Consider the following 26,413-nt stretch of genomic DNA (forward strand, 5'->3'; position numbering starts at 1 on the left):
TTACCAATACAGTACTCTCCGCTTATTAAGTCCACCACGGACCAGATCATTTTAGGCTTATTAAGCGAGTGGGCCTATTAAACATGGGCTTAATAGGCAGGGACTATACTGTATAAGACTTTACATTATCCACTTTTCAAGTGAAAACCTTGGTACAACGTTGATAAAACACTAAAAGATTGAGAAAGCAGTAAATTGCTGCTAAATCTAGGTTACTGTTCTAATTGATTGTTTACTTTCGAACTGAGAAAGCCTCCTTAAAAGCTTAATTTTGAACATTATGCACATTCGTATGAGTTTGAACCACTTACGTAGACTCGGACGGCAAGTTTCACAGCTGGAAGTTTCCACTGATTGACGTGTTGTTGTCGATAAATTTCTTCATCTATTTGGATCGGCTGAATCGACAGCTCTCCATGAAATGTGTGGCTCAAGCGCACACGCCAGAGTTGAACCATTGTTGTTTGATCTCACCATTTATTTGATCACAGATCGGATCGGAGCGTTTATTCAAATAAGCTATCAGAGAAGAATTAAACTAATAGACGTTAACTAAGGTATTTCAGTGTAGCATAAAATCTCTCAGTGTTTGCTGTTTGCAATCTACTGTATTGCAGCACTTTAAAATACGTTTCAAGCAAGATTAATATAGTAATTAAACTAAGTATTAGAAAATAAGTATAACCTTGCCAGCTTCCAGAGCCACATCCAAAAATAACACAATAGACACTCATTGTCAGGAAGGAATTAGTTAACAAACTCATGGCTGTGGCAATGCACATAACACCGATATATATCTTGTGTAGGTGGATTCTTCTAATGAATCCTTTGTCTGCCATAGCACCAGAAGATAACTGAGCTATAACTTCAGACAGTCCAATAAGAGACAACAGCATTGCCGATTGATATTCACCTATCCCCATTAGTTTAGCTCTTGCCACTATGTGAACGAGTGTGATGGAATATCCAAATTGTGTGAGAACTAAGTTTGTTGTTAAAACTGCCCACAACGGGTTTTTCAGCAAAGAAAAGTCAAGAGTTTTCTTCTTCTTTGGTTCATAAACCGGATCTATTCTTGGAAAGTGCTCGAATATCAAGGATTCAGTCACTCCGTATTGTTTGACTCGATCCTCGATTTCTCGCTGCAAAGCTTTGATTTTCTTCTTATCGACCATAAGCGCTCTCCTTGCAACGATGCCCGGTTTGTGCTCGTCCGACTCGTCGCAGTTGCTAAAGTTCTTTCCACTCGTTTGAGGTTTCAGATTCATGCGATGCTTTAGCATAGTCTGGTCAGGTTTAAACTCAAGCTCTTCTTTTAACCGAACAGGTTTGAAAAGCATGGCGCACACAAACAGATGCAGTTCCAAGCCACCTATGACAAGAAGACAGCCCTGCCACCCATAAGAATCCACCAACAACTGCAGAATCGGCGCCAAAAAGAAGGTTGCTGCTCCTCCAGATCTTGATAATCCATTGGCCAATGAACGACGGACTTTAAAATATCGACCAATCATAGTAAGTGCTGGAAGAGAAGCCAAAGCAAATCCGAACCCTGAAATATAACTTTATCATTCATAGAAAACGTGATCTGAAATCACACGAGAGATGCATTTTTTTTTTTTAAACAAACAACATTATAGCCAGAAGCCTAAAAAGTTATAACTTTTACAGCAAATTATATTGAAACTGTGGTTTTATTGGCTACGTGGCTGAGTAGTGAGAACGTCTGCGCGATGCTCGAAGAAATGTCGGTTCAACAGAGCATGCGGCTGTGTCTCGGCAAGGCACTTAATGACATGCTGTAATAATTGGGAGCAGTTGTCTTGATGGTAACATGTCGCTTCGCTGCTACTAGTTGTCTGTTGTGTCGCGTCTGTAATAGCAGTATACTATATATTATTGCAATGCGCACAAAATAAAATATGATTATTACATCATTTAAAATTCAAGACGTCATGTAATGACTTGACATGTAAACACTGAATCAATTGAGCAGAGAAAGTGTAGTTGATTTTTAAGTTGATATCTTACCGGATATGCAGCCTAAAGTTCCATAAAGGTGAAATGGAGACTGGGCAAAAAAGCTTGCTACCATACCAAGAAACACAAGCAAGCCGCCTGCCGCAACCACCTTTTGTTCTCCAAACTTATTGCTCAAAGCAGCCGCTAGAGGTGCTGTGGCAAAAAGTAACTTGTCATTTCCTCTTTTTAGCATTTTTAGGTGATTCAAAGCTTGAATGCCATTTTAATCAAAGGTTACTTTTTTCTGATGGTAGTTTTACATCGTTTAACGTAAAAAATCTTGCACAACACTTCATGTAGCTTCACAACTTAATCAGTGTAAACACTAAACTTTGACTTTTAATATTGTAGCAACAATAAAAATCCATAGCCATATTCTTAACATTAAACTTAACAAATTGACAAACTAAAAAAATTTACGGAACGAATTGTTGAATACATCCTCCAGGAATACACGAAAAAATGGATCACTACTTTGATGTAGGCTATAACATGACTGCTAACAAATTACAGAAAGTGCTGTTTTGATTAGGCTAAGTCTTAAGATTTCATACTTACAGTATTTATTTTTTCAACTTCAAAAGTGCTACTTAACTATGAAAAGTTACCATTACCGTCTAGCCACGTTAAAAAATGATGTAAAATTACAGCTTTTGTGGGCTGGGCAATGCTTTGTATGAAACTCTATCTCACCTGCGGTGGCTCTCATCGACAAGGAGATGGAATTAATCCACGAGATGGAACTAGCGTTTTCTTGAAAGTACGAGCGAAATGCGGGAAACAATACACCAAACGACTTTAGCATCCCGATCACCAACATGTTGTCAATCCAAACTCCAACGACGATAACCCAACCCCACCCTCCATCAGGAGGTTCTACGTACCTTGCACAACAAATACGAAGTTAGTCGCATAAGAAACTTTACACTTATGACTACGCCTGGACTGCGTAAGCATTCCAGAATGTACTGTTGACGCTTGGTGGGGTTCTCAACTGTATTGACAATATTACCGTACCTGCAATCTTTTCAAACCCACTCAATTTCTATCAAATGCGGTATTTTCTTTTAGTGATCTCATCATGTGCAACATAGCGGTTGTAAGTGAATGGGAGGTTTTGTGAGAAATGTACTCAATCTCATAGGTGCAAGTCATCCTTATAAGTTTATAACCACAGCAAAAAGCGATATATATTGGTAAATAAATTAACTTAGGTTGTGGCTATAAAGTTTGCAATACAACAGATATGCAAACGAGGTATTCCTGCATTTCGTTCTTAAAATCCTGATTCTTTATGACGTACTTTTTGTGATTTACAACTATCGGTTCTTTGTCCTTCAAGTTGGGCCTTCGTGACCCCTCTGTGCTGGTGGATGATATCGTCGATGAACAAGAGGGATGAGAGACTCTTGCAGGAACGCTTGACGTCACAATCGAAAGAAAAAGGCAGCTGTCTCTGTTGTTATCTGTCATCTGTAAACAAGGTTACAGCAGTTCAAACGGAAAAAATAAGCTGAACACAAAAACAATTGACAGGATATGACATCAGGCAGCCAGTGTGGCCGCGTATCCAACTTCCATTGTAATGATGTGAGTTAGACTTCAAAATGCTGAATATCGAAGCTTGGATAGCACAGTAGAGTAGCCTATTTGTTATATCAAAAACACCATTGCTCTCAATCTAATGGTATTGGTAGAATCTTATTCTTGAAACAGATACACAGTATTGTTGGACTGATATGACATATGCATCTGCACAAAATCGTTCACTGAATATTCCTTAACATTACTACTCACCTTAATATTTGAAACAATTTAAAAGACATTCAAAGTTCGTCTCCCGACATATACGTATCACATCACAAGGATATTAAATTACAGAATGCGCTTGTATACATTATAAATATGCAGGTTCTGAAAAGTGATTAGATCCAGATGAAACTTGCATTGCAAAAGTATAGTTTTCGCTGAAGTATGAGCGCTATGAAATTAATTTTTAAATTAAACTGGTTTTAAGTGATAAAAATTAAATGAAGTATTTTGTCAAATTTATTCTTTGTATTGATTCACAGCGCTTTTTTTTCATTAAAAGCTTATACCGTTCTTTTCATTTCATTGTTTCAATTTAAATTGTGAACGCGTTACAGCAAAAAAAAAAGAACAGTTGAAAGCACTTGTATAATTTTAGTCCTCGAAGTTGCAAAATATTAGCACCATGGCTTGCAAATGAAATGCAAGGTAATATGAATTGATATCGCTATTGCCACTATTTCAAACATTAATCTAAAAGAATTAAAAACTTTAATAAGATACCTGATCGTTTCACACGCAGGACAAAGATATTCTTAAAATTAAATAATTTGTATTGTTTTGCTTGGTGGAAATGATGACTGCACAAAAAAACTGAAGAAGCAAGTTTAATTAGTAAGATTGACATGTGAATTGTGCTGTCGCCAGCTGAAATGGATACTTATTAAATCTTTGCTCAACCAACCGTGCAAAATCTACACGTGTTGCAGTATTGACCTTCGAAGTCTGATTTTGAAAAAAGTTACCCGTCGCTTGTTTCCCACGGGTTTTCAGCTTCCTAGTTATTTTCATCTGTAATGTTATGCTCAGTCATGTCATATCATGGGCAACTGTACAAGTTTGATCCCGTAGACATCGCATTTTAACAAAACCCACATACAGCAAAACATATTGCGGATATTTCAGTCTCGCTTTGATAAACATTATGTTCAATTCAGTGTTGATATTTGCCTTCAAGACGACAAGAGAATATACTTCATGTGAACGCGCACCATGTTGGCGGGTTCGATATAGCACTTGACATGATATCTGAGGAAACTAATGCAACACCACCACACATGTCATGCTGTCATGCTCTGGCAGAGGGAGGGTCTGGCTAGTAGCTTTAAATATGGCAAATTTTATGATGATACGTACAAGTACAACATTTTGTTATCACTAATGTTGATCGCCAAAAAATAAACAAAATGAAGTGTTTATAAGTTATAAAATGGCTTTTAGAATAGGAGTGCAGCGACAAACGATAACACAGCCAACCAAAAATGAAGTATGCATGGTGCTGCGATCGACAAAGGAAGATGATGACTGCATGTAAACATTACTTTGCTATGTCTTGGTGGTAGGGGTATGATCGTTCCAATAGGACACCTCTTGATATCCGTCAACGCATGAACATGACAAGCTTGAAAATTTCAAACCAAACCAGCATGCCATCTTGCAACGTTATAGTTCTTGCATCACTTCATTGTTGCCAAGCATTGATTCCGTTGAAACGGGAGAATAAAAATTGGCCTACACAAAAAGTAGTAACGTTTCTAGCAAACAATTTGTTTTACGAGAACTTTCACCACTCATCTCCCGTTAAAGTACAGGAGAAAAAAGCACCTTTGGTTTGTTGTACTGAAACAGCGATAAGGGATTTTTACCCCTTATTTGCATCGAATCCTCTCATTGAACGTCAACAGGTTTTTTCGTTGATTGAACGTTATGCCAACGTTCATTTGATATACTATAAACTGCTCTATATTGGTTGCTGAAGTTGTTGAGGAAGCGTAAACGCTCATTCGCTTTTTAGCTTTCAGCAATATGTTCTTGTGGGCCATATTAACCATCCTGATATGTAGGCCTACAAGTATCATTGTGTTATCTCAAATTATATAAAACATGTCAAAGCAAGGTTGCCTTCTATTACGCTAACTTCTTTATTTTACCAAAAACTGCTTTTAATTTTTAAAACTGGTACTGTTAAAAAAATTCTTTGTTACATTACTTATTTGTAGTAAAGCTCAATGCATTACCTTTGGCAACGAGAAAACCTATTTTTGATGACTATTACTCAATATACAATGTATTATTTTTCACCTTGCCAGCTTGGAAAGGTTGTATTTTTTACATCGTTACAACGTCTAGCGATGTTTCTGTCTTATCAAGGGTAGCTTAAGATTTTTTTTTTCTGAAATTCTTGCAACCTTGCTCAATCTTTCATGATATTTTGGTTTCAAGCACGTCTTAACTTTCTTTGTCGTTTCTATCTTTTGAGTTCTCTGCTTTGTTTAGCATGTATTCTTCTCGCTATGACAGCATTATTAAAAGTAAAGACAAATTAAATTGAATAATAAATCTAAACTGTGCAACTATTACATCAATAGGTTTATTTTGTTTTTGGTTAGTTAAACTCGATAAGGCGATTTTCATGCACAAAACTGGATTCGTAAATATTCGCAAGATTAAACCTTTACTAGATTCACTCCACATTATATTCTTCTTGAACGACAATGCTTCCACTAACATCTGGCTGATGATGTTTTGCAAACAAGCACATTTGAAAACATCGTTCCCAGTCAATAGTTTTGAAGTGGCGTGGTTTGTTCGCCTCTGTTTTGATTGGACAGCATAGCGTGCAGCAGTCACATCCTTTCCCTGTGAACGTTCACACTGTGCAAGCGGCTTTGTGATGGTAAACAGGATCAGCTGATCGCTCAGCTTCAGCGCCTCGGCCTGTGGCACACAACACAAGCCCGGTTTGTTTTTCTCTAGCATCGAATTTATTTCGTCAATGATGTTTCATCCAAACGCTTTCACCATGTCAATGTTGACTTAAAGCAGGGTTTTCAACGAAAACTTTGTGGTGACCCAGATATTAAGCCTACCAAGTATAATCTGACTGCTATCAAATTTTGAGTAATTATAATCACAATTGCAGAACTACCTGCAATTGCCTTCTCAATTGTAAAATGATAAAGATGACCCATACTTGATTTCAAGGGTTGAGGGATGAGACATGGATGAGATGAAATTCTCATCATAATGGCGGATAAAATTTAAGTATACCAAAAAAATAAGCCTATTCCAATCAAGGTCAATTTCATTCTTAACCATAAGGGTCAAATCTACCCTTAGGTAAAATAATTCAAGGACTTAACAAAACTTCTTTTATGTTTCGACACATCTAATAGAAACTTATGTTCCACTTCAAACCACATCAGAGTAAACAGGCTGAAACAACACTTAATCTCCATCGTTGGGGAAAGGCAGCTCAACGAAAGTGTATAAAATGCAATGCCCCAAATCAGAGCACAGATCGTCTTATACTGCAAAGCCTAGTAGCCCAGCTTCAAGAGGGATACCACACAGTTTATTAATGCAATAATGACTCAAAGATTGCTTACATAATTCTTTTTTAAATATTTAGTAAAATCTGCGTTTAATGTCACACAAAAAATACGGGTGTTCAAACGGAAAATATTTCGAAATGATATATTTTGTTCCAAAACAAAATTTCTTGTCTTAGATTCTAAAGTGTGCGTTCTACATAGGCCTAAGTGTTGTGTGCAAATATTTAGCAACAAAATGATCCTCTCCAGTCATTTTGTTTACTAAAACAACAAAATGTAATTTTTAGTTTGTAAACCCGCCCACATAATACTCTAGTAATCATTTGTTCCAGTCCAGAGTAGGGCATAATAAGCGAAATGAAGGCTGTATTTTCTGAAGTGTTTTCGGGTAGCCTACATATCAGCTGCCACCAGTGGCGTAGCCAAGGGGGGGTTTTGGGGGTTACAACCCCCCCTTTGGAACCCGTGTGACGTCACAATATTGAGAATGATGCTTTCAGTCTAAAAAAAAATTGCCTAGTTTTAAACAAAATTGCATTAAAAGAGCGAGTTTCGCCAATACCAAACATTCAAACATCTCAGCCAGGAATTAGCAACAAGAAAACACAGAGACTTAGGCTACAGTAGCTTTATTTCCGAAAAATGCCGAAGAAAACATGATCTTATCCTTTTGCTATGCTACCAGACAGCACCATTTTACAGGAATATTCGTACCCACATTTTTGTTGAAAATGCTCTCAGAATGCACCAAATCCAAACTAATTTTTCAAAATTCCTGGCTACGCTACTGGCTGCCACTATTTTTCACCTCATCGACTACGAACGCATTCTGCCTCAAGTTTTCATATATTTGAGTGGTACTTTGAATAAAATAAGCTAAATTTCCACAGCCTAAAATTAATGAAGACTTTTGTGATCTTTAAAACAATAGATGTGATGAAAGTGGAACCGCTTTTATTACTAAATTCCAAGACTGACTCACTTGTTTTGCGTTCCTGTGTAAGCCTGTGATGGAAATGATTTCGTCAGATGTCTCATCAAGAAAATCATCACGTCAAATAAAAAGCAACCAAGACATAACCAAGCAAAATGTAAAGCACGCTGGGTAGCGAAACTTACGCCATCTTGGTTCAGAGAACATCGACTTTGTTTGGCAGTATTGTCACAGGTTTTATTTCAATGAGCCGACGAACGTTAGACTAACTAAATATGGAGGGGAACCTAGCTGAGCAGTGGTGCCGAAGTAGGGGGGGATGAGGGGATATATCCCCCCAATATTTTGGCAGCATCTCCCCCAATAATTTAGAAAAAATTATTTTCTATGAAGTTGTACTTAGATTTAGTTGTTTGCAAGCATCTTGAATTGCTGTTGTTTTTCTTTTATTGATGTTTGATCACAGTTCTAAATCGTCTTGGATTTAACGCTAGACAATGAAGAACCTTCATTGAAGGTATTAAGGACGAGTTGGACCAGGCCTTTGGCCACGGCACTGCAGTAATGCTTATGAGGGGACTCATTGTATTAATCTCCTGTGCAGGCCTTGTGCAATCCTGTGCAATCTCCTGTGCAATCTCCTGCGTTTAATCGCAGCTCGTAACTATAGTGTAGCCTATGCTGTTCTATGCTAAAAGAGCTTATCAGGCATTGTCCGAGTTGAAAAAAATTTCTATGCTCAAATACTCCAGCTGAATGAGATCCTCTTAGTTTGCCTGGTATGCTCTGCTGCTTGTGAGCAGTGGTGCAGGAGCATATTCTGCAGCCCCTGGCTTTCGTTGAAAATGCCGCCCTAAGGAGATTGCAGCAAATTTTGAAATAGTTTCATGTTCAAGCAATCTTTTCAATAAAAATAATTACAAATAATGTGCCGCGTCTCAGAAGTTCTATAGCCTATTGCTTGAGAAAGAAGCCTCACTGTCTCAGCGTTAAGGCCAAAAATAAAAGACAAAAAATGGACAACAAATGTATTAGGCAAATAAAAGATCAATAGCCGCCTCAAAATTGAACTTTTCGAGCTTTCGCCGAAGCAAAATCAGCGATAATATCTTCAAAATCAAGTTTTTGAACGTAGTCTCATTCTATACAAAGAATCGATAAAGCTGATTGCCGATCATCATTCATGGTACAGAACGTAAATACGACTTCATCATTTTGAGCTTTGAGAAATCGATAGAGCTGATAGCCGTTATAGACTTTATCATTGTGAGCTTTGAGAAACTCCTCTCACAGCCAGTGGCGGATTCAGAGCGTAATTTATGGGTGGACCTAGGACATACATTGACGGCCTTCACCAATAATGTCACGGCGGGCCAGCATACAAAAACTAGTGTTACCGGAGCGTTTCGAGTTAAAAAAGTTGATATGACATCATAATCCGAACTGTCAATGAGTTGTCTTTCAAAAGACAAAAGTATCAAGTTGTTAAAGCATCCAGTCAGCATGGATGATCTCAAGCGCGTTTGGATCCTGTTTGTTACGGAGAAAAGTCTCTCAGCGCTGCAGGACGTGGAAGGCAGTGTTATGATGGTCCTTAAAACACTGTTCATGTTCGGACAAATGTCAGCAGGGCAGCAGCTGTCCAGTACTTCCATCAATGTAGGAAAGTTTTCCTGATCCATTTCCCGTCTGATGTGTTGAATGAATACAGCATGTTCAGCATCTGCGATTTCAATACCACACAGTGCACACGGACCATTTAGAATGTTTTTTTTTTTGCCAAAAATGGCAGATCCAGGTGCGAAAGAGGCCGCTGCTCTCATTAATCTATTCGTGTCGTCCATAAAACGGCAGTTTACCTCCGTTATCTGTCTGTCAAGAATACAGTTCCACAGCTCCCAATCCTCATTGCTTTTGAAAGCTGACGTTTTTTCCAGCGTTGTGGTGAAACACACTTGTGAAACTTCGAAGGCAGCTTGCGTTCACGAGAAGCAACCACGTCCCAGTTTGTTATCTCATGTTTTACCATCAGTTCTTCTGTCAGTTTGAGCACGTCACCAAAGTCACCCTTCGAATCCTGGCAGAAAGTTGCATATGTAGCTTTCAGTGTTTCAATCAGTGATATACAGTCTGTTGAGCTCTGCAGGCCCTTGGTGACAAAATCGCTGTTTTCAAACAGTTTGCAAAAAATTAAAAATTTGTGTAAATTGTTTATGGGCTGTTAAAGTGGTATGATGTTGTGAAATAGTGAAGCCACGGACAATGCAGTGCCACTTGGTTGTTCTAGTCTTAGTGTTAAACATTAATATGTTTTTTCTTTATGAATCTGATTTTGAGTAGGCCCACTGTCAATCTGGGTGGGCCTGTACCAATCAGGCCCACCCGATAGATCCGCTTCTGCTCACAGCTCGCAATTGAGGAACCAAATAATGGTAAGATAAAGTTTTAGATACAAGCATAAATATGGTGTCGAATCAAGTAGGTGTGATTTAGCTAACCACTGTAAAACATCAAACGCTGTTGCATTACGATCAAACGTGGTTTCACTGCTTCGCACCATCCTCTTAAATCTGTCAATTTCCACAGCTAACTCCAAAAAGTCCACCTTGTCGTCTTTATTTATTTTTCCATTACTTCATTTCACGTGTTGTGTGCACTGTGCAGCCTCATTTTGCCGCCCCCTTGCAGCCTGCCGCCCCTGGCGCAGAGCCAGAGCCGCCAAGTGGCTGCTACGCCACTGCTTGTAAGAGGTCGTTTACCAATCTTCGTAGATTGAAAACCTTTCTGAGAAATACTTTGGGACAGGAAAGGTTGAATGCTAACATTATTTGCAACATTCACCAAAATAATCTTAATGACATCAGCATAAATGACATTGCTAATGAGTTTTCAATGCGCACTACCGTAAGACGCAATATGTTCGGTTGTAACAAGTTCTTGTGATGTGTTTGAAATTTATCATTTTTGCCATAAATTTGCAGATGTTCTTCTGTAGCTTCGATTGTTTTCAATATCCTGACTAGTGACTTTGTCCTATTGTGCACTAGGTATAGATATTCTAGTGAAGGAGAGAACAAGAAGGTATCACTTCAGTTTTTTTTCTTGGAAAAACTAAGTATTTATTGGAAGGTCATAGGTTCGAATCCCGCTGGAGGTACCAATTTTTCTTTGCTTGTTTCTTAATCTTGCAGCAGTCATTCACAAGAACACTGGTAGCACTTTTATCTCCATGATTTCTTATCTGTATATTATTGTTACGGACAATCGTTCTCCAAATCAAACTTCACATAAAACCGTTAAGGTCTACTTAACCTGGCGTCTTACGTCATGAAATATTGCTAAAAAATGAGCAGAGATTGCATCATACTTCGTAACACCTGTAAAACATTGCACAATTCTTTTGAACACCTGTAAAATTGCTTAACAATGCTTATCTACTATTACGTAACAGTATGCAAGTTATGTGGTTTGAAATATGACAAGTCAGTTTCGTCATTTTAGAAGTGTTGTTAAAAAGGTTGGTCGAATATTAAAACTGTTTTGCTTGTGCTTACCAGTTAGACGAAATTTCCGTCTTTTATCCTCAGTAATCTGTATTGTGGTGACAAGTTTCAGTGCGTACGTGTTGCTCCCTCTTTTCGACAGCCTGTGGCTATTTTTTTTTTCTTGAAATACAATTCGTGAAAAGACGTTTTCAGAAGAGTATTTTTTCGGTGTCATCGCATACAGACGAAAGGATTCGGGAATTTTATGTTACAAATTTCCCACGAAGATATTATAGTTTTCCGCTGTGACGAATTATGCTGTTAGCAGCTAATTTACCGAGGTCCGATGATTGTTTTATAAACTTAATACCGGTACCACTAAAATTGTGTATAAAAATATGCGTCCCCTCAATGTTCAAAAATCGTCTAAAATTTGATAAATTGTTGATTTATCCCCCCCAATCCTCAACTAACTTCGGCACCACTGCAGCTGAGTGTGTGGAATGTTGTAAATACGGCCTTGCTTGATTTAAGCTATTGAACATCGAGCCATTTTCTTTTCAAATTCCAAAAAGCATTACAGAAACTGAAATGAGTGGGGCCCTGAACAATCGTAGGCTTCCCGATTGAAAAAATGGGGTGGTAAACACGGTCCTGGTTTTATCTCACTTTGACGGCGTGCCAACACAATAGCCAAATAGCATAAACAATTGTGTTTGATACAAAATTATGCAGAGTGTTCAAAGTTCAGTGTGAAATATGACGCAACATATTTCAAACGACTGAATGATTCGAATTGCTTTTATTTTCTCATTACACCAACAGACATGGTTGGTTTGGTTTTGAATCTTTATCCTCGGACTTACAAAGCCTTGATTGGTTATTTCTGGTAGTTTCGCTTACTTGTAGAGGCTCTTGACGCAGGGCCAGTTACCGAGATTGACAGAGTGAAGTTTCTGATTGTTGTTGCCAGGGAATTACTGTATTCCATTCACTAGATGCCGCTTAATGGAGAGCAGTCCTGAAATGCGTTGCTCAAGCGCACACCCCGAGAGCGAACTATCACCGCGTGATTTTGAGTCGAGCGTGTAACCAAAGAGCAAACGGGGCAGATAGGCTTTTAGGTGTCCATCGTCTACCACTCTACTAGAAGACATCTTGAAAAGATGACAGAGTTTGGTAAATTAGGACAAAACTAATTAAAAAATTAAAAATACTTTTTTGTTGATTGGCTGCTCCAAGTTCATGATATACAGCACAGCAACCAGTTATTAACATTCAGAATTTCAAAAGGTCACATATATCGTTAGTATATTAAACAAGTAAGGTGAAAACATTTTGTTCTTTCAAGTTCATCTTTTGTTTTGCTATTGCCATTGCACCAACTTTTTGTGTAAACACTTTCAAGCCTCATTTAAAGTTCCACCAGAACGTTTTCGGTGCCGTTTGGTCTGGTTCACGTTTTATTAAGTCGGAAATTATTGTTCATTAGCCAGAGCTGCAGGAATACTTTCTCTGCTAGTTGCTCGAGATGAGGCTAAACTTGAGCGTCCGGAGTAGCTCCCATAGCTGAATCTTCTTCTAGTAATCTTTTCGAGAGGATAAAGCCTCATTCCCGTGTCATCATCTACAACGCTGCGCCTCATCAGTTCGCGATATGTCACATTCTCTTCTGTATTAGGGTCAAAAAACGTTTTCAAATTTTCGCTTTTTTGATCGTCTGAAATATCTTCACACGCGCTTGATAGTTTTTCTGCAATTGTCCTTTCAAGTAATCCTCTTTCAATGGCTGTATTGATGGGTACTTTAACATTAGCTTTATGGTCTATAATGCCACCTGTAGCTAACTGAACTTCTAATAGCCGTGTTCCATGAGATTCAATGACTAAACCACGTTCCATAGCTTGTCCCAATGACATCACTTCGTCGGTCACTCTTGACCTGAAACCAGACACCGCTCTATTAGCTCTTGAAACTACACTTTCGTAAACTTTGTCGAGAAAACCAAGTTGAAAACCTTCGCTGATCGACATCTTCCTCCCCGTTAAAGGATCGATTATGTTTCCAGTTGCTGCCTGTGCTTCCAATAGACTGATGGCTGTCCCCCGTCGAAGTATCCCATCCTTTGCGGAACGGAAGATCGATTTTGTTTCTCCTGTTTCCGAGAGCAGTATTCCTGCCACTGGCGTTTCTCCGTACAGAAAGGGTTTTAAAGCTTCGTGAACTGGTTCTTCTTCGGCTTCTCCTCTAGGTTCTTTTAACAGCTCTAAGACTTCTTCTGCTGTTTTTTCGTTAATTAAATCTAGTTTTAGAAGATCTGTTAGTTTCACTTTTTTCCTCCAACCACCTTGGAGTACCACATTTTCAAATTTTGACCAATTTGGTGGCATGGAAGTTTCTTCTTCCTTTATGCAAGTGACGGTAGCTTGGTCATGGCAGCCGTGGGTTGATTTTTTGATTTCACGATCATCAGCAGGTGATGAGTTACTTTCATTCTTGCTTTTAATGAATGCATTGGTATTGTAAGAAGTAGTTAGAGTTTCTGCATCGCAGTTAACGTTTTCTGCATTCTTGTGGCATTGTGGTGATGGAGGAGATATCGCTTTCGTTGTTTCTTCTTTATCTGTTAGTTGAAAAGGAAAGTTTGTTCACGTTTGTACGCACTCATTGAAATTGCAAAATTGTTGTAATTGTGTTTAAAAGATTATGCTAAGTGGCATTCAGCTCAAACCATAGCCGTACGAGACCAAACCATTTTGGGGAGGCAGAACGTAAATTTGCCCAAATCTGCACGCTTTTATAAAAATTTCCCAAATATAATGCATGCGGTGCATGATAACAGTGAAAAACTAGCATAACAAGATCACCAGCTAGCTAGAGTTTCTTACCAAAGTAGCCTAATCAAGATAGAACAACTGAATTCATCTTTGAAGATACGCATGCAGCTTGCCAACATTTTTTTTGCAACCAGAAAAAGCAGGTCAAATTAAGTTAATGCAAACAACTGAATCTGTCTCCACAGAACAGAAGTTAGGATATTAATGAAAATAAAGTGGAGCTGCCATGTTTCACACAAGATCTTGCAAAGCAACTATTTTGCCAGCTTGCATGGCAGGTTTTGAGTTTGGAAAGCTTTGAAATAAATGAATATATTATGATTGGTTTGAGATTATATATTTCAGCAGTAGCATTTTAAATGTTAGTGAAATTAACATGACACAGTTGCATAAACAAACTAAATATTTTTTTTTATTTTGGAGCGCAACTGCATCATTTTAATTTGGGTAGTTTTATAAAAGTAACCAAACAAAGCCAAGCAACACCACAACATTAACAGGTATAACATTTTTTTGTTAAATGTTGTGGTGTTGCTTATAGCTATGCCCGTTTATGGTTGAAAAAGTACTGTACCCTCTCCACCCGAATTGTTTTATAAAAGTATTCACTAGATTTATATAAATTCATATTTTGTAGTTGCCCAAATCAAGATGATGCATTTATGGATATTATGAAAAAAATTAAAGACTTTGCAAACTTTGATGCTGAGGCAACTGCATCATGCCAATTTGGGCAGCTTTATAAATAGACTATGATCAGATAATTTCATATTTTTTTTTGTTGCCCAAATCTAGACGATACAGACACAGTTATGTAGGCCTAAATGGGAAAAATTAATGAATTTGTTCATTTTGTGGAAACTGCCTCACGCTAATTTGGGCAGTTGCATAAGCAGACTAATCAGTTTCATCAGATAATTTCATATTTTCAGCTGCCCATAAATCAACACGATGCATGTGTGAAAATTAATAAAATTAGCTATATAGCAAATTTGCGTTTTGATTTGGGCAGTTTCACAAAAGTATTAGAGACGTATTTTGGTGGCTGTCCAAATTGGCATGATGCAGTTGGTTGAATGCATTTCGTACTACAGTTTGATCACCATGCAATACAATACATCAATACGGGTGTGCCAAATGAAAATTTTGCGGCACATTTCTTGTGCAAATAAGAGGCTGTACTTAGTTTGATAGGTAAAGATGTTAATTTATAGTTTTTCTTAATTCATGCAATTTTGTAGCTTTTCATATGGCAATTTTTGCCCTAATAATTGCAAGATTTTGCCCGAATTTGCGATGTTTTGAAACAACAGGGGGGGCAGCTGCCCCCCCTGCCCCCTGGCTCGTACGGCTATGGCTCAAACTATCAAAGATCGATCAGAAATAGTCAATATTTGGTGCAATTTTAGTTACTTTTATTGATCTACAAGTTTCTTTCATTCGGTGCCTTTCAAAATAGAAACGGTGTAAATACGACACGTTCATAAACAAATGTCTGAGACTAAAACTGCTCACCTTGGTTTTGAATATCCTCCGTTGTTGAAACATCGATGGACGTTAGTTTGATGCAGCACTCATTTTCAATTTTCAAAGTATCTGTGTCCTGATGCAAGAAAGTAAAAAAGAGGATGTTATTATATAAAAATCCATTTCTTTCTTAGATTGCTCATTCTTTCTTGATTGCGTTACAATGAAACCTTAATTTGGCTGATCTTATTCAAATAAATTGAATGCATTTTGAGAAACACTGGTACAGGATTATATTGCAACCAAGGCAGTAGAATTATCTGTAAAGTGATAATTGAAGTTAACGTTGTAATCTGTCTGTAATATTCTTTGTTGTCATGTAAGCCTAGATCAGTCCCAGGTTGAAACAATAGGTCATATGAAAAACGTAATTAATTAATTACAACTAATTACTGCAAAACAACCAGGTTGAAGCAAAGTCCTGTTCCTCAATTTTGTCTGCAAATTTACTTGAAATAAATTACAAACTATTTAATCGGTATTTATACAATACGTAGCATTTATTTCTTAGTGTTTGTCCCACTGCATCTACTAAACTTATGTGTTGGATCCACTCCTGTGTTGTAGGGAAGCCTCCTTAACATGAAGAAATTCTACCAGGCCTAATGATTGCAGTGGCACAGTCAACCAATCAGAACATACTATAAGAGGCTACCGTCTAATTGTGGCCCTTCTAGCACTCAGCCAGAGAATTAATTCTTGTTTTGAACTTTATTTAGTAACTACAGAAGAAAAAAGAGTGACGGGAGGGGTGGGAATGGAATCCAGGTCATCGAAACGACTACTTTCTAACCCTAACACCTAAGTCATGGGTGTCCAAACTTTTTCTACGAGCCAACAGCCTCTGACAATCTTGTTTTACGTAAAGAAAGATGCATTGATAATAATATTGTGCTGTTTAATGTCATTTTCTTACAACAATGCAATACGCAGGTTGAAGTATTTTTTTAGCCTATACATATCATGCAATATCATACGTTAGCCTATATAAGTTATTTGCTTTTCCATCAGAAATTAACACATTCAAAATCCTTGTAAAACACAACTGTGCTAATGCGAAGGATGAAATTGACCTCTTGATTTCAATACCCAGGTCAAGTCTGGATAATGGTAAACAAGCGAAATATCAAGTAGTTGACAATCGCTCAGATTTGATCTCAAGCCGTTCTTCTTTTGATCTCGAGCTATTCTTGTTTGTTTATAACCAAAAACACCTTCTAAACTTCTATTACAAGTATGTCCAATCGAACGAGCTCAACATTTTCTTTGCAAACTTTCGTATTTACGATTTTGTTTTATCTGGCTGCTGGTAAAAAGGCTGAGAGAAAGATATTGCTGTCGGCTTCGCAAAGAAGCTCAATTGGCTGCAGGTGAACTTAGCTGAAGCCTCATCAAGGTTCAAGCAGAAACAATTAAATTGCAATAGATCTTTTACATTTGCGACGAAATCTCGAAAGCGGTCGTTGAATTTGCTAGCAAGGAAATGAATGAATGCTCGACTTCGACTGTATCACTCTTTACTTACCAGCCAGGCAATAGTGATCAATAATAGTTTATTTCGTTATTATGACGCAACAATGATTCTAACTTTTTTTACTTGTTTATTACCTGTGAGAAAATGCTGTTTCACTAATTTTTTTCTAATTCAAGTTGAACTTGCATGACTTCTGTGTGTCTGCCGGCCAAAAATAACACATTGTGCATTTGTGCAACAACAGGCGCAGGTCACACAAAAACGTATCGGGAGCCGGATTTGACCTGCAAGTCGAACTTTGGACACCCCTGCTCTAAGCCAAGTAGCTGACGGAAATTTCGCTACTTAATTTGCTTGGTATCATCTGTTTTTCGCCTTTTTTCGCATCAAAGAAAACGTAGTTTATGATTGGTTCGAGGTTTCAGTGGCTGTGTCAAAGTTTTGTCATGTTTAAGTGAGCAAGTGGCTACCGTTTTGTAGAGCTGCTGATATGAAAGCTTCTTGCAGTTTGTAACAGTCGGTGACGGTCGGTCCACAGAGTTTGAGATGTGTACCAAGTAGCTGAACACTTTGAAATCGCGTTTGTAAGATGAATAACCAAAACAGGTTGACTTTAAAAGCTTCGATGCAGAAAACTTGATATGACTTATGTTGGTTCATATTCACGTTTTATCAGGCGGTATGATCGCATATACACGACACTGATGATAACACAACACAGTAACACACGCATTGAGATTATTATACAAGATAGATGATAAAGTAGGCCTACAACATAGATACTAGAAGTCAACAAACTTCAAAACCACGCTTTATAGTGCAATGTTCATTCTTTGAGCTGTGCCATCACGAACCATGTAACTTGACACTTCCAGTATGTAAAAAGCACTTCTTGTTATTTTAAAAACTATTCTCTTTGACTGCGGCTTATCAAAGTGCATTAAACCCTTGAGAAGCGTTTTCATATTTTTGCAGCTTGTAAAGTTAAAACCTTGAAAATACAAGCTTGTCATGAAATGATGGCATGGCGCATTGTAAATGTTTAATGAAGTTCTCAGATCTGAATTTAGATTCTTACTGAATCATATACACTGCAAGCCACGATTTAGATTCTTAATACACCCGCTCTTGATTTCTCAAAAATTACAGGCCACCATCTACTACCCAATGATTTTTGACAAAATACAGAGACACGAAACAATTCAAGTAAAATCTTATCAAATGATTGTTAAAAGCGATCTTCTGTGAGAATGTCATGAATCAAAGATTGACAACCACGTCGAGAGTGACACGACACAGTGCTGATGAAAGATTTAAATATATTCATACTTTTTTTCATTTGCTCAATATTTGCAAATAAAACTAAGGGGGATAATTTTAATTTCAGCTTTAGCCCTGATTTTAGGATACAATAGAACATTTCAAGACCTCTAGAATTTTTTTAAATTTTCGTCAAGGACGAATTTTTTTTTTTTTAATTACTGTCAAACTCGTCAAAGAAGTATTATCATGTATCATAACAAAACAAGCTAAGAGCGAATTTATTTTTATGAAAAATAGTTTTGGAGATAGGTTTTGGTCAATTTATCGCGGCTCAACTACAACCAGTTTCATACAAGCTGTTCACACTAATGTCACGCTTTTGCGCATGCGCGTAGTCATGCGCACAAATCAAAATGACCACTTTCCAGTGTTTTACGATGAAACTAAGACCAGAAAACTGTTTGCAGCAGGCTTGCAACATACTTAATTTGTTTTAGTATAGTAGCAAATAATATTTAAACTTTAAAATGTTATAAAAAAAAGTGACGTCCATGCAATATTAGTCAATGTCATTTTGTATTCTAAAGCCAGGGCTAAAGTTGAATACACCTCCCCTTCCCCCTTATAAAACAAATTATTGACAAGCTTTCTTCTTTGCAGTCTAAGTGATGTTATTTAAAATGAAATACTCCAAGGCTATTTTATGTCAAGTGGTCATTGCAGTCTTTTATTAATTCACAATGCTGGCGACGAGCGGTAGCTTTAGCGTTTACACCGGTAGCCACTTAAACATGACAATTCCCTGTAACACCTGATGACACCGCCAACCAATCAGAACATGTTTAAATGAGAACCATCCATTTGTGACCCTTCTAACATTCAGCCAGAGAGTTGATCTTACTTTAAACTTTGACTGGTAATTGCAGATGAAAAAAGAGTTTTGGTTTGGTTGATCAATACAGGCCTATTTCCATCTTAACATGTTTCTCTAAAATTTTTGAAAAAATCATTCATAAAAGGTTGATAAAATTTTTTGAAAAATTCAATGTTTTGTCTCAACAACAGTTTGGTTTCAGAGGTGGACATTCAACAACATTAGCTGCTACGGACATCTATGAACAACTACAACAAAATTGTGATGATGGTTTTACTACGTGGAGTATCTTTATCGATCTAGCCAAAGCATTTGACACTGTTGACCGTGAAATCCTTTTAAAGAAACTAGATTATTATGGCACCAGAGGAAATGCTTATGATTTAGTAAAGTCTTACTTAAATCACCGTTACCAGTTTGTGCAGCTTAGTACTACAAATTCTAAATATGAAGAAATCAAATGTGGTGTACCCCAAGGCCCAGTTCTTGGTCCACTGTTGTTCATTATCCACATCAATGACCTTAATCACGCTTCAGAATTTGAAACTCGTTGGTTTGCTGATGATACACTACTATGTATTAAGGTGAAAAAGTGAATTCTAACCTCCTAATGATTCAAAACTGGATGCATACAAACAAGCTAACAATTAATGTAAGCAAAACCAAATACATGCTGTTTGGGTCAAAGTCTGTCCGAGAAAATTCAAATCTAGAAATATCTTTTCAAAATACCAGTTTGCAATGCACAAACACCTACAACTACTTAGGAATAACATTTGATGAGTCGTTATCATGGAAACAGCACATCAATATAATCTCAACAAAACTTTCTCAAAGCTGTACGGTGCTCTATATCGATTAAGAAAGTGCGTAAGTTCCCAGACATTAAGAGCAGTTTACTATGCTCTAGTACACTCCCACCTAATGTATGGTATCATCTGTTGGGGTCGTGCGTCCAAAACGGAACTGTATCCTTTAAATCTGGTACACAATCGCATCATTCGCTGTTTAAACTTCACCAAGGTTAAGGACAGAATTCCCACCAAATCTCTTTTCAATAAAAGCAACTTGCTACAAGTCGAAGACATGTGTTTAATAGAAGTATGTAAGTTTGTTTATAAAAGCAATAAAGGACATCTACCAGAAATTTTTTTGAGTACTTTCCTCCTAGTGATGAAACTCATAACTATAATACCAGAGGTGCTAAGAAAGATTTACTTTTTAAACCAAGAATGCATACAAAGCTTGGCCAACGCTCAATTAAATTTTTTGGAACAAACACTTGGAACAAATTACCGGAACAGCTAAGAAAAGTTCAAACAATTAGTATGTTTTAAAAAAAATTAAAACTGCACTTAATGTCTGGGTATAAGTAACTGGTATAGTACCGTGTTTCTCGGCAGTCGAGTGTTTCTTAGCAGAAACTCAGCGATGATACGTGTTTTGCCCATGACGCTGAGCTCATCAGTACCGCACCACTAGTTCCTGCCACATAGTTCTCAACCGCTGCTTTTGTCAGTTGTTTTACCAGTATGCTGTGTTGTACGAGTATGTATATGCCATTTTGTATTTCTGCATCATTTCTGTATTCCTGTTTTCATACTGTACCGTTAAATTTCATATGTATATTGTTTTTTTTATGTTGTATATAATATATATTTGTGTTCAAGTCCGACACCGTTCCATGTCAAATAAACTATGACACCACACGGGTGTGGCAGACTTGATGACCAGTTCGGTCCTTCTGCCACTCCCATCATCATCAGCAAACAACCTAACTCACATCGTAGTCTTGTATTGTTTTTTTTTCACATGTGCTGATGATGCAAAAATAACAGAACTTCTACTTCTTTGGATGCGAATCGAACATACGTCATTGAAATGACTATCACTATCTTAACCCTCTGTGCCAAGCTGTGGACACCAAACGTTGACTTCATTTACTTTATATCAGAAATGTTTTCTCTGTTTTCCCTGCAACTTTTGATTGGTTGAAACGCTGTTACGGTAACTTCTGATTGGTCTAATCTCTAATGATTCATTTGTCTTAGAAAACTTTTTATGTTGAAGTGCCTACCGTTTAGATTAGACAATCCACTATTTATAACAATTTCACCGAACCTTTCCATCCTTCGGGAAGGTTCCATTTAGTTGACTGTTTGTCTCTCCACTCTCAGTCCTACCCATTGAGTTTGGCTTTTCGTCTTCATTGACAACTGGATTGTAAGCAGGATTATTTAGTCCGTTTTCCAACTTTTTGTCGTCTGCTGACACAATTGTTCCATTTTCTTTGCTGCCTTTCTTTCCAGATTTTTCTGCAAGAACGAAAAGAAAAATATAGGAATAGAGCTTTTATTGGGAAATGGCGTCTAGATTTCGTTTAAAATTAATTTTGCAGTACAAATTTTCCATTTTTTCAAAGAAAATTTGTCCAACCACTTCCATTGGATAACTCAATCATCATCGACGCAAAGTGCAATACAGCAAACAGCTTCTACTTGGTATTAAAATCACTCGCAAATTTAGTTTGTTTACTATTCAACAAACAAAAATTATTTGAATCTCATAAGTTTAGAAAATTCTAGGATGTAAGTTAACACAATTTTTTTTGGCAATGTTCAATGGAAACACAAGATAGCTCGTGCTCGAGTGCGATTAGAAGAACATATTTTTGAATATTTTATGATGAGTTGACATCAGATTTGATATTTGATTGTAACGACGTTTGTAGCTAGGTAGTTGGTTCAAAATGATGTAAAATAAAGTTTGGTGATTCAAATCAAGATAAAGCTCAATCTGTATTGCAATCTAGGTTGTCTAAATCACTGTTATTGATGAGATTTTGTTACTTTTCGTAGCAATTGTGCACAACTAAAATATGTTTTTTGCCCGTTTCCTTGTTTCAAGAAGATATATTCCGCAATTTGCTTTGTTGCATGATCAGGGTCTCTACTACAATAAAATGAATCAAAACCTAACAACCTTAGAATCTTCTCATGAGATAGTAGCCTATTGATGAGTATTTACTGCATCAAAAGTCGTTTTTCTTGCAAGTCACAACAAATTGATAAAAACAGTGCGACGATGAAGGTTAGGCGACCACCGTGCCGAACCAACTTCAAATTCGGGATTATGCCCAAAGAGAACGACGTCGTACAGTTACCCTGCAAAGAGGCCATTAGGACGGAAAGTCAACAACCGTGCCGAGAGAGAAGATGATAATGTTGTTATGGTTATATTTATTGACAGCGGTAAGCACTTAAACATAAAAAGTTTTGTAAAACCAATAAAACATCGAAGCGATCAGAAGTTACAGGAACAGGGTTTCAACCAATCAGAAGTTGCAAGGAAAACGAGAGAAAAAAGTTAAAAAGCGTGCAAAAAAATCTGTAGATAAAACATCTTAGCAACTGAGAACTCATATGGTACAATGGCAACTTAAAATGGCTGGCATTTAACATTTACTTTGACATTTAATTCAACATCTCCAGAAATAGAATTTTAAAAAGTTATAATAGTTTCTTTTTATCTGATTTTGTGTCCTGATAAAAGCGATTTAATTATCAATAAGAATTTTTTAGATGCAGTGTAATTTGCATAGTGACACGAAAAATTCTCCAAACTTTCTTGAAACATGAAAAAACTCAACAACCGCAAATTCTTTACCAAGTAGTAAAGCAAAGTGGGTGTTTTAGATAAGATCTTGTCAACTATAAGACAAAGTATGAGCGATAGCTTGTGCCAAAATTACAACATTCGTCAGGAAATTATCGTCACATAAAACAGCCATGTATCCTACCATACTATAGAATTGAGTATTGAAATCATTGTTTTGATTATGTTACGGTATTTTTTAATAAAAATACAAAAGTATAAACAATAAAATTTTGCAATATTGCACATTACTTTGAAGGATATAGGTTTCTGATAGTTACAACTAGAATACAACTTTTTGATTTTATTGTAGCTTTAATGAAGTAGCTAAACAAGTAATATGTTTGTAAAAGTTAACTTTTACTACAATATACTACAAGTTAACTACAATATGAATCACTTGACCATAATTGTGTGAATTTTTTTGTGGTTTCTCAGCAAGCTGAGCAACGAAATAATCAAATGACATTGCCAATAGATGGCAATTTGCAAAGAGCACAGAAAAACATTTGTCAATGGACTTTTAACTTTAATGCTTTAAAAACTATTCAAAATTTTCATTTATTAAAAATGTTTTATCGCTTGCTTTGCATTATGTTTAACTATAGCGCCTGTGGTTAACCTACCGAAATGAGAAAATTGGTTTATAAAGCTAAAACCTTGTTCTCGCTTACACTTTGCAAGCTTTGTGTATGATAAACGTAAAACATGCAATGCAATTTTCGTCTTTCACACACTAGATTTTACTGAATAGCGAGGTGCCTTGTATAATGTTGCTCCACTATATACGTTGAGAGTTGAACTTTATCTAGGTTTGTTTGAATTTATCATAAGTTTGTTTGCAGCGCCGGATATAACTTATAAAATTAGGAAACATTTTTCTTGTAATAAATCTCGCTTTGAAGTTAGTCAGTGATCGATGATGGCTTATCAAATACAGCACTGACGTACTCATAATCACATGTACCATCAACTTTTCAACTCGCAACTTACTTCTTTTTTTAACAATCCTTTTACAAGATGCGCAAGATACAAGGAGGAGCGTGATAGAGAGGAGGGTAGATATCGTTACAACGATTGTTGGTAATGTTATCATCATTATCAATGCAACATTGCACAAGTAACATGAGTAAAATATTTCGCTTTCTTAATAACCTGCAAATTGTGAAGTGTTTAATACGGAGGTACAACAAATACGAATAATACAGTATGATTACTAAACAACGCAAAACTGCAAATAAATTGTTGTACAAAATCATTTGAAAATTGTCGTGGTAATCCAACTAGTTAAAACGTAGTGCATTAATTAGCGCACTTTTTCTTTGTGAAGAAAATAGTGGTAGTAGAATTGATATTAAACTAATTGACATTACTTGACGTTGACGTTAAAATTTTGACACTTCGTTAAGGAAGCAGGCTATTACAAAACACAAGATTTAAATTACTGGTTGGAAACCTAAATTGTTAGCGAGGGACGTCTAAAACGAAGAAGCTTCAAGATCAAGCGGTGCTGGTTCGACTCTCGGGTGTACGCTTGAGCAACGCAACTTAAACACTGCTCTCTATTCAGCGGCACCTACTGTATGGAATAATTCTCCGCCAACAAGACTTCAGCAATCGGAAACTCCACTCTGTCAATCTCGGTGACGGGCCTGCGTCAGTGATTCAAAGCTTCTACTAGTATGCGAAACTGCCAGGGTTAAGCTTTGCAAGAAGCTTCCCAGTCATGGATAAAGATTTAATTAATCAACTAATTGAACCATTGTGCCTATGGTTCAACAACACAAACTCTCTACCGAAGCTCTATTAATCAACTAATATTTCTTAATCACGACGTAAGTACGTGGCCAATATGAACTCTTTCATCATCTGTTTTATGATGCTAGCAAGAATCGGTTTATCTAGAATGCAATCATACGTGAAAAAAAATCTAATAACCTTTAAACTTAAAAATGTAAAAGGGTGTAGTTGAAAATTGAAAAATTGATAGAGATTCTACAGATGCCATTTCAATTAGCTTATTACAGTGGAACACAATACAGTGCAGGTTTGCTTGTTACTTGCGCAAATTAAAAACTCCCATTGCTATTTCATCAAATGACATAAAGTTTTTTTAAAAGTGACATATTTAGTCAATTTAAAAATGCATAAAAATAGTAAACATGATTTACCTTGAAATATAGAAATATTTTATAACCATAATAATTGTTTAGAGAGAGAAGAAACAAGACAAAAACTTTCTAATACTTCGTACCTTGCTGATAAACGTTGCCTAACCGTATGCTTTGACAGCTTAGTGGTCCGTCTCTCGCTTTCGTGTTGTTTTTGTTTATTCTGATTTCTGAGGTATTCCCAGCGACCAGTAAAACCGTTTCTGTGGTAATATTACACTTGTGCCAATTTAAACATACATAAACAAATTTCTCTGTATCCTGCAATAATGCCTAAGTTTACTTTTTCTTAATCACTGATTTTTCCTGATCGGAGTAAGTTTTGATATTTGTAATAAACCAAAGTGTGTTTTCTAGAATCTGGAGTATGGTTAATTTGCTTGAGGCCAATGTCTTGGGCTGCTGTGCGATGTTGCTACATGACCACGAAAATATTTCCTCACCTTGCTTGCCTAAACAAAGTTGAAGCGCTTTTTGCCAGATGTTTTTATATCGTTTTTTTTTTCATCCTCAATGACAACTACACATCCCTGATCTATACAAATATTATAACTGGTTATTCCAATAAAACAATGTGACATTTTTCATTGTATGTCCTGTTTTTGTTTGTTTGTTTTTTTGTTTGTTTTTGGGTTTTATGACAGTGCGAGATATGGTACTACAGATTTGCACTTCACTGAACTGCTCGGTATAATTTAAGATATCACATTTCTACCTCAACATTACGAATGAAATGATAGGCCATACATTTATTCTAACTTCAATAAAATTCTTTCTTGTTTATACAGAGATTACAACTCTTCAACGAAAATTAAATGGCAGGTGATTTGTAAAAAGGAGGCCATGTATTTACTGAATATGAGAAAAACTGCGAGGAGTCTTTGGGAGCTACTTCAAAATTAGCAGTGTACGAAAGCACAGGCAACGAAACGTTCAACTTAGGTAAACAAAGCTGACTTAACTTTGATCTACATTCATAAATCTGACTGTGTCCCAATTACCGTCTATAAACCATCAAATTGAATCTT

The 26,413-nt window shown here is 36.8% G+C and overlaps 2 protein-coding genes across 3 annotated transcripts in view; both read right to left on the minus strand.

The window, feature by feature from the left end:
* LOC145772068 (putative monocarboxylate transporter 5) overlaps positions 1-3,946 on the minus strand; it is a 72,979-nt gene extending 69,033 nt beyond the window's left edge. For both annotated transcript variants that reach the window (XR_014289278.1, XM_082583886.1), the window contains exons 1-5: positions 3,820-3,946; positions 3,326-3,495; positions 2,716-2,906; positions 2,032-2,175; positions 686-1,552 (exon numbers count right to left, since the gene is read on the minus strand). Coding sequence is in view for 1 of the 2 variants with exons in the window: in XM_082583886.1 (XP_082440012.1) it covers positions 686-1,552; positions 2,032-2,175; positions 2,716-2,906; positions 3,326-3,495 (1,372 nt within the window). In the remaining variant the exon portion in view is untranslated. The remainder of the gene's footprint in view (positions 1-685; positions 1,553-2,031; positions 2,176-2,715; positions 2,907-3,325; positions 3,496-3,819) is intronic.
* Positions 3,947-12,285: 8,339 nt separating this feature from the next.
* LOC145778569 (uncharacterized) lies at positions 12,286-25,511 on the minus strand. The gene is made up of 5 exons (XM_082590083.1): positions 25,469-25,511; positions 24,208-24,369; positions 21,682-21,875; positions 15,938-16,025; positions 12,286-14,208 (listed from the first exon to the last, which is right to left on the minus strand). The coding sequence occupies exons 2-5, from the start codon at positions 24,311-24,313 to the stop codon at positions 13,064-13,066; spliced, it is 1,533 nt and encodes a 510-aa protein (XP_082446209.1). The 5' UTR covers positions 24,314-24,369; positions 25,469-25,511; the 3' UTR covers positions 12,286-13,063.
* Positions 25,512-26,413: the final 902 nt, after the last annotated feature.

The sequence above is a fragment of the Aplidium turbinatum genome, chromosome 1 (genome assembly GCF_918807975.1).
Source record: "Aplidium turbinatum chromosome 1, kaAplTurb1.1, whole genome shotgun sequence".
Lineage (NCBI taxonomy): Eukaryota > Metazoa > Chordata > Ascidiacea > Aplousobranchia > Polyclinidae > Aplidium > Aplidium turbinatum.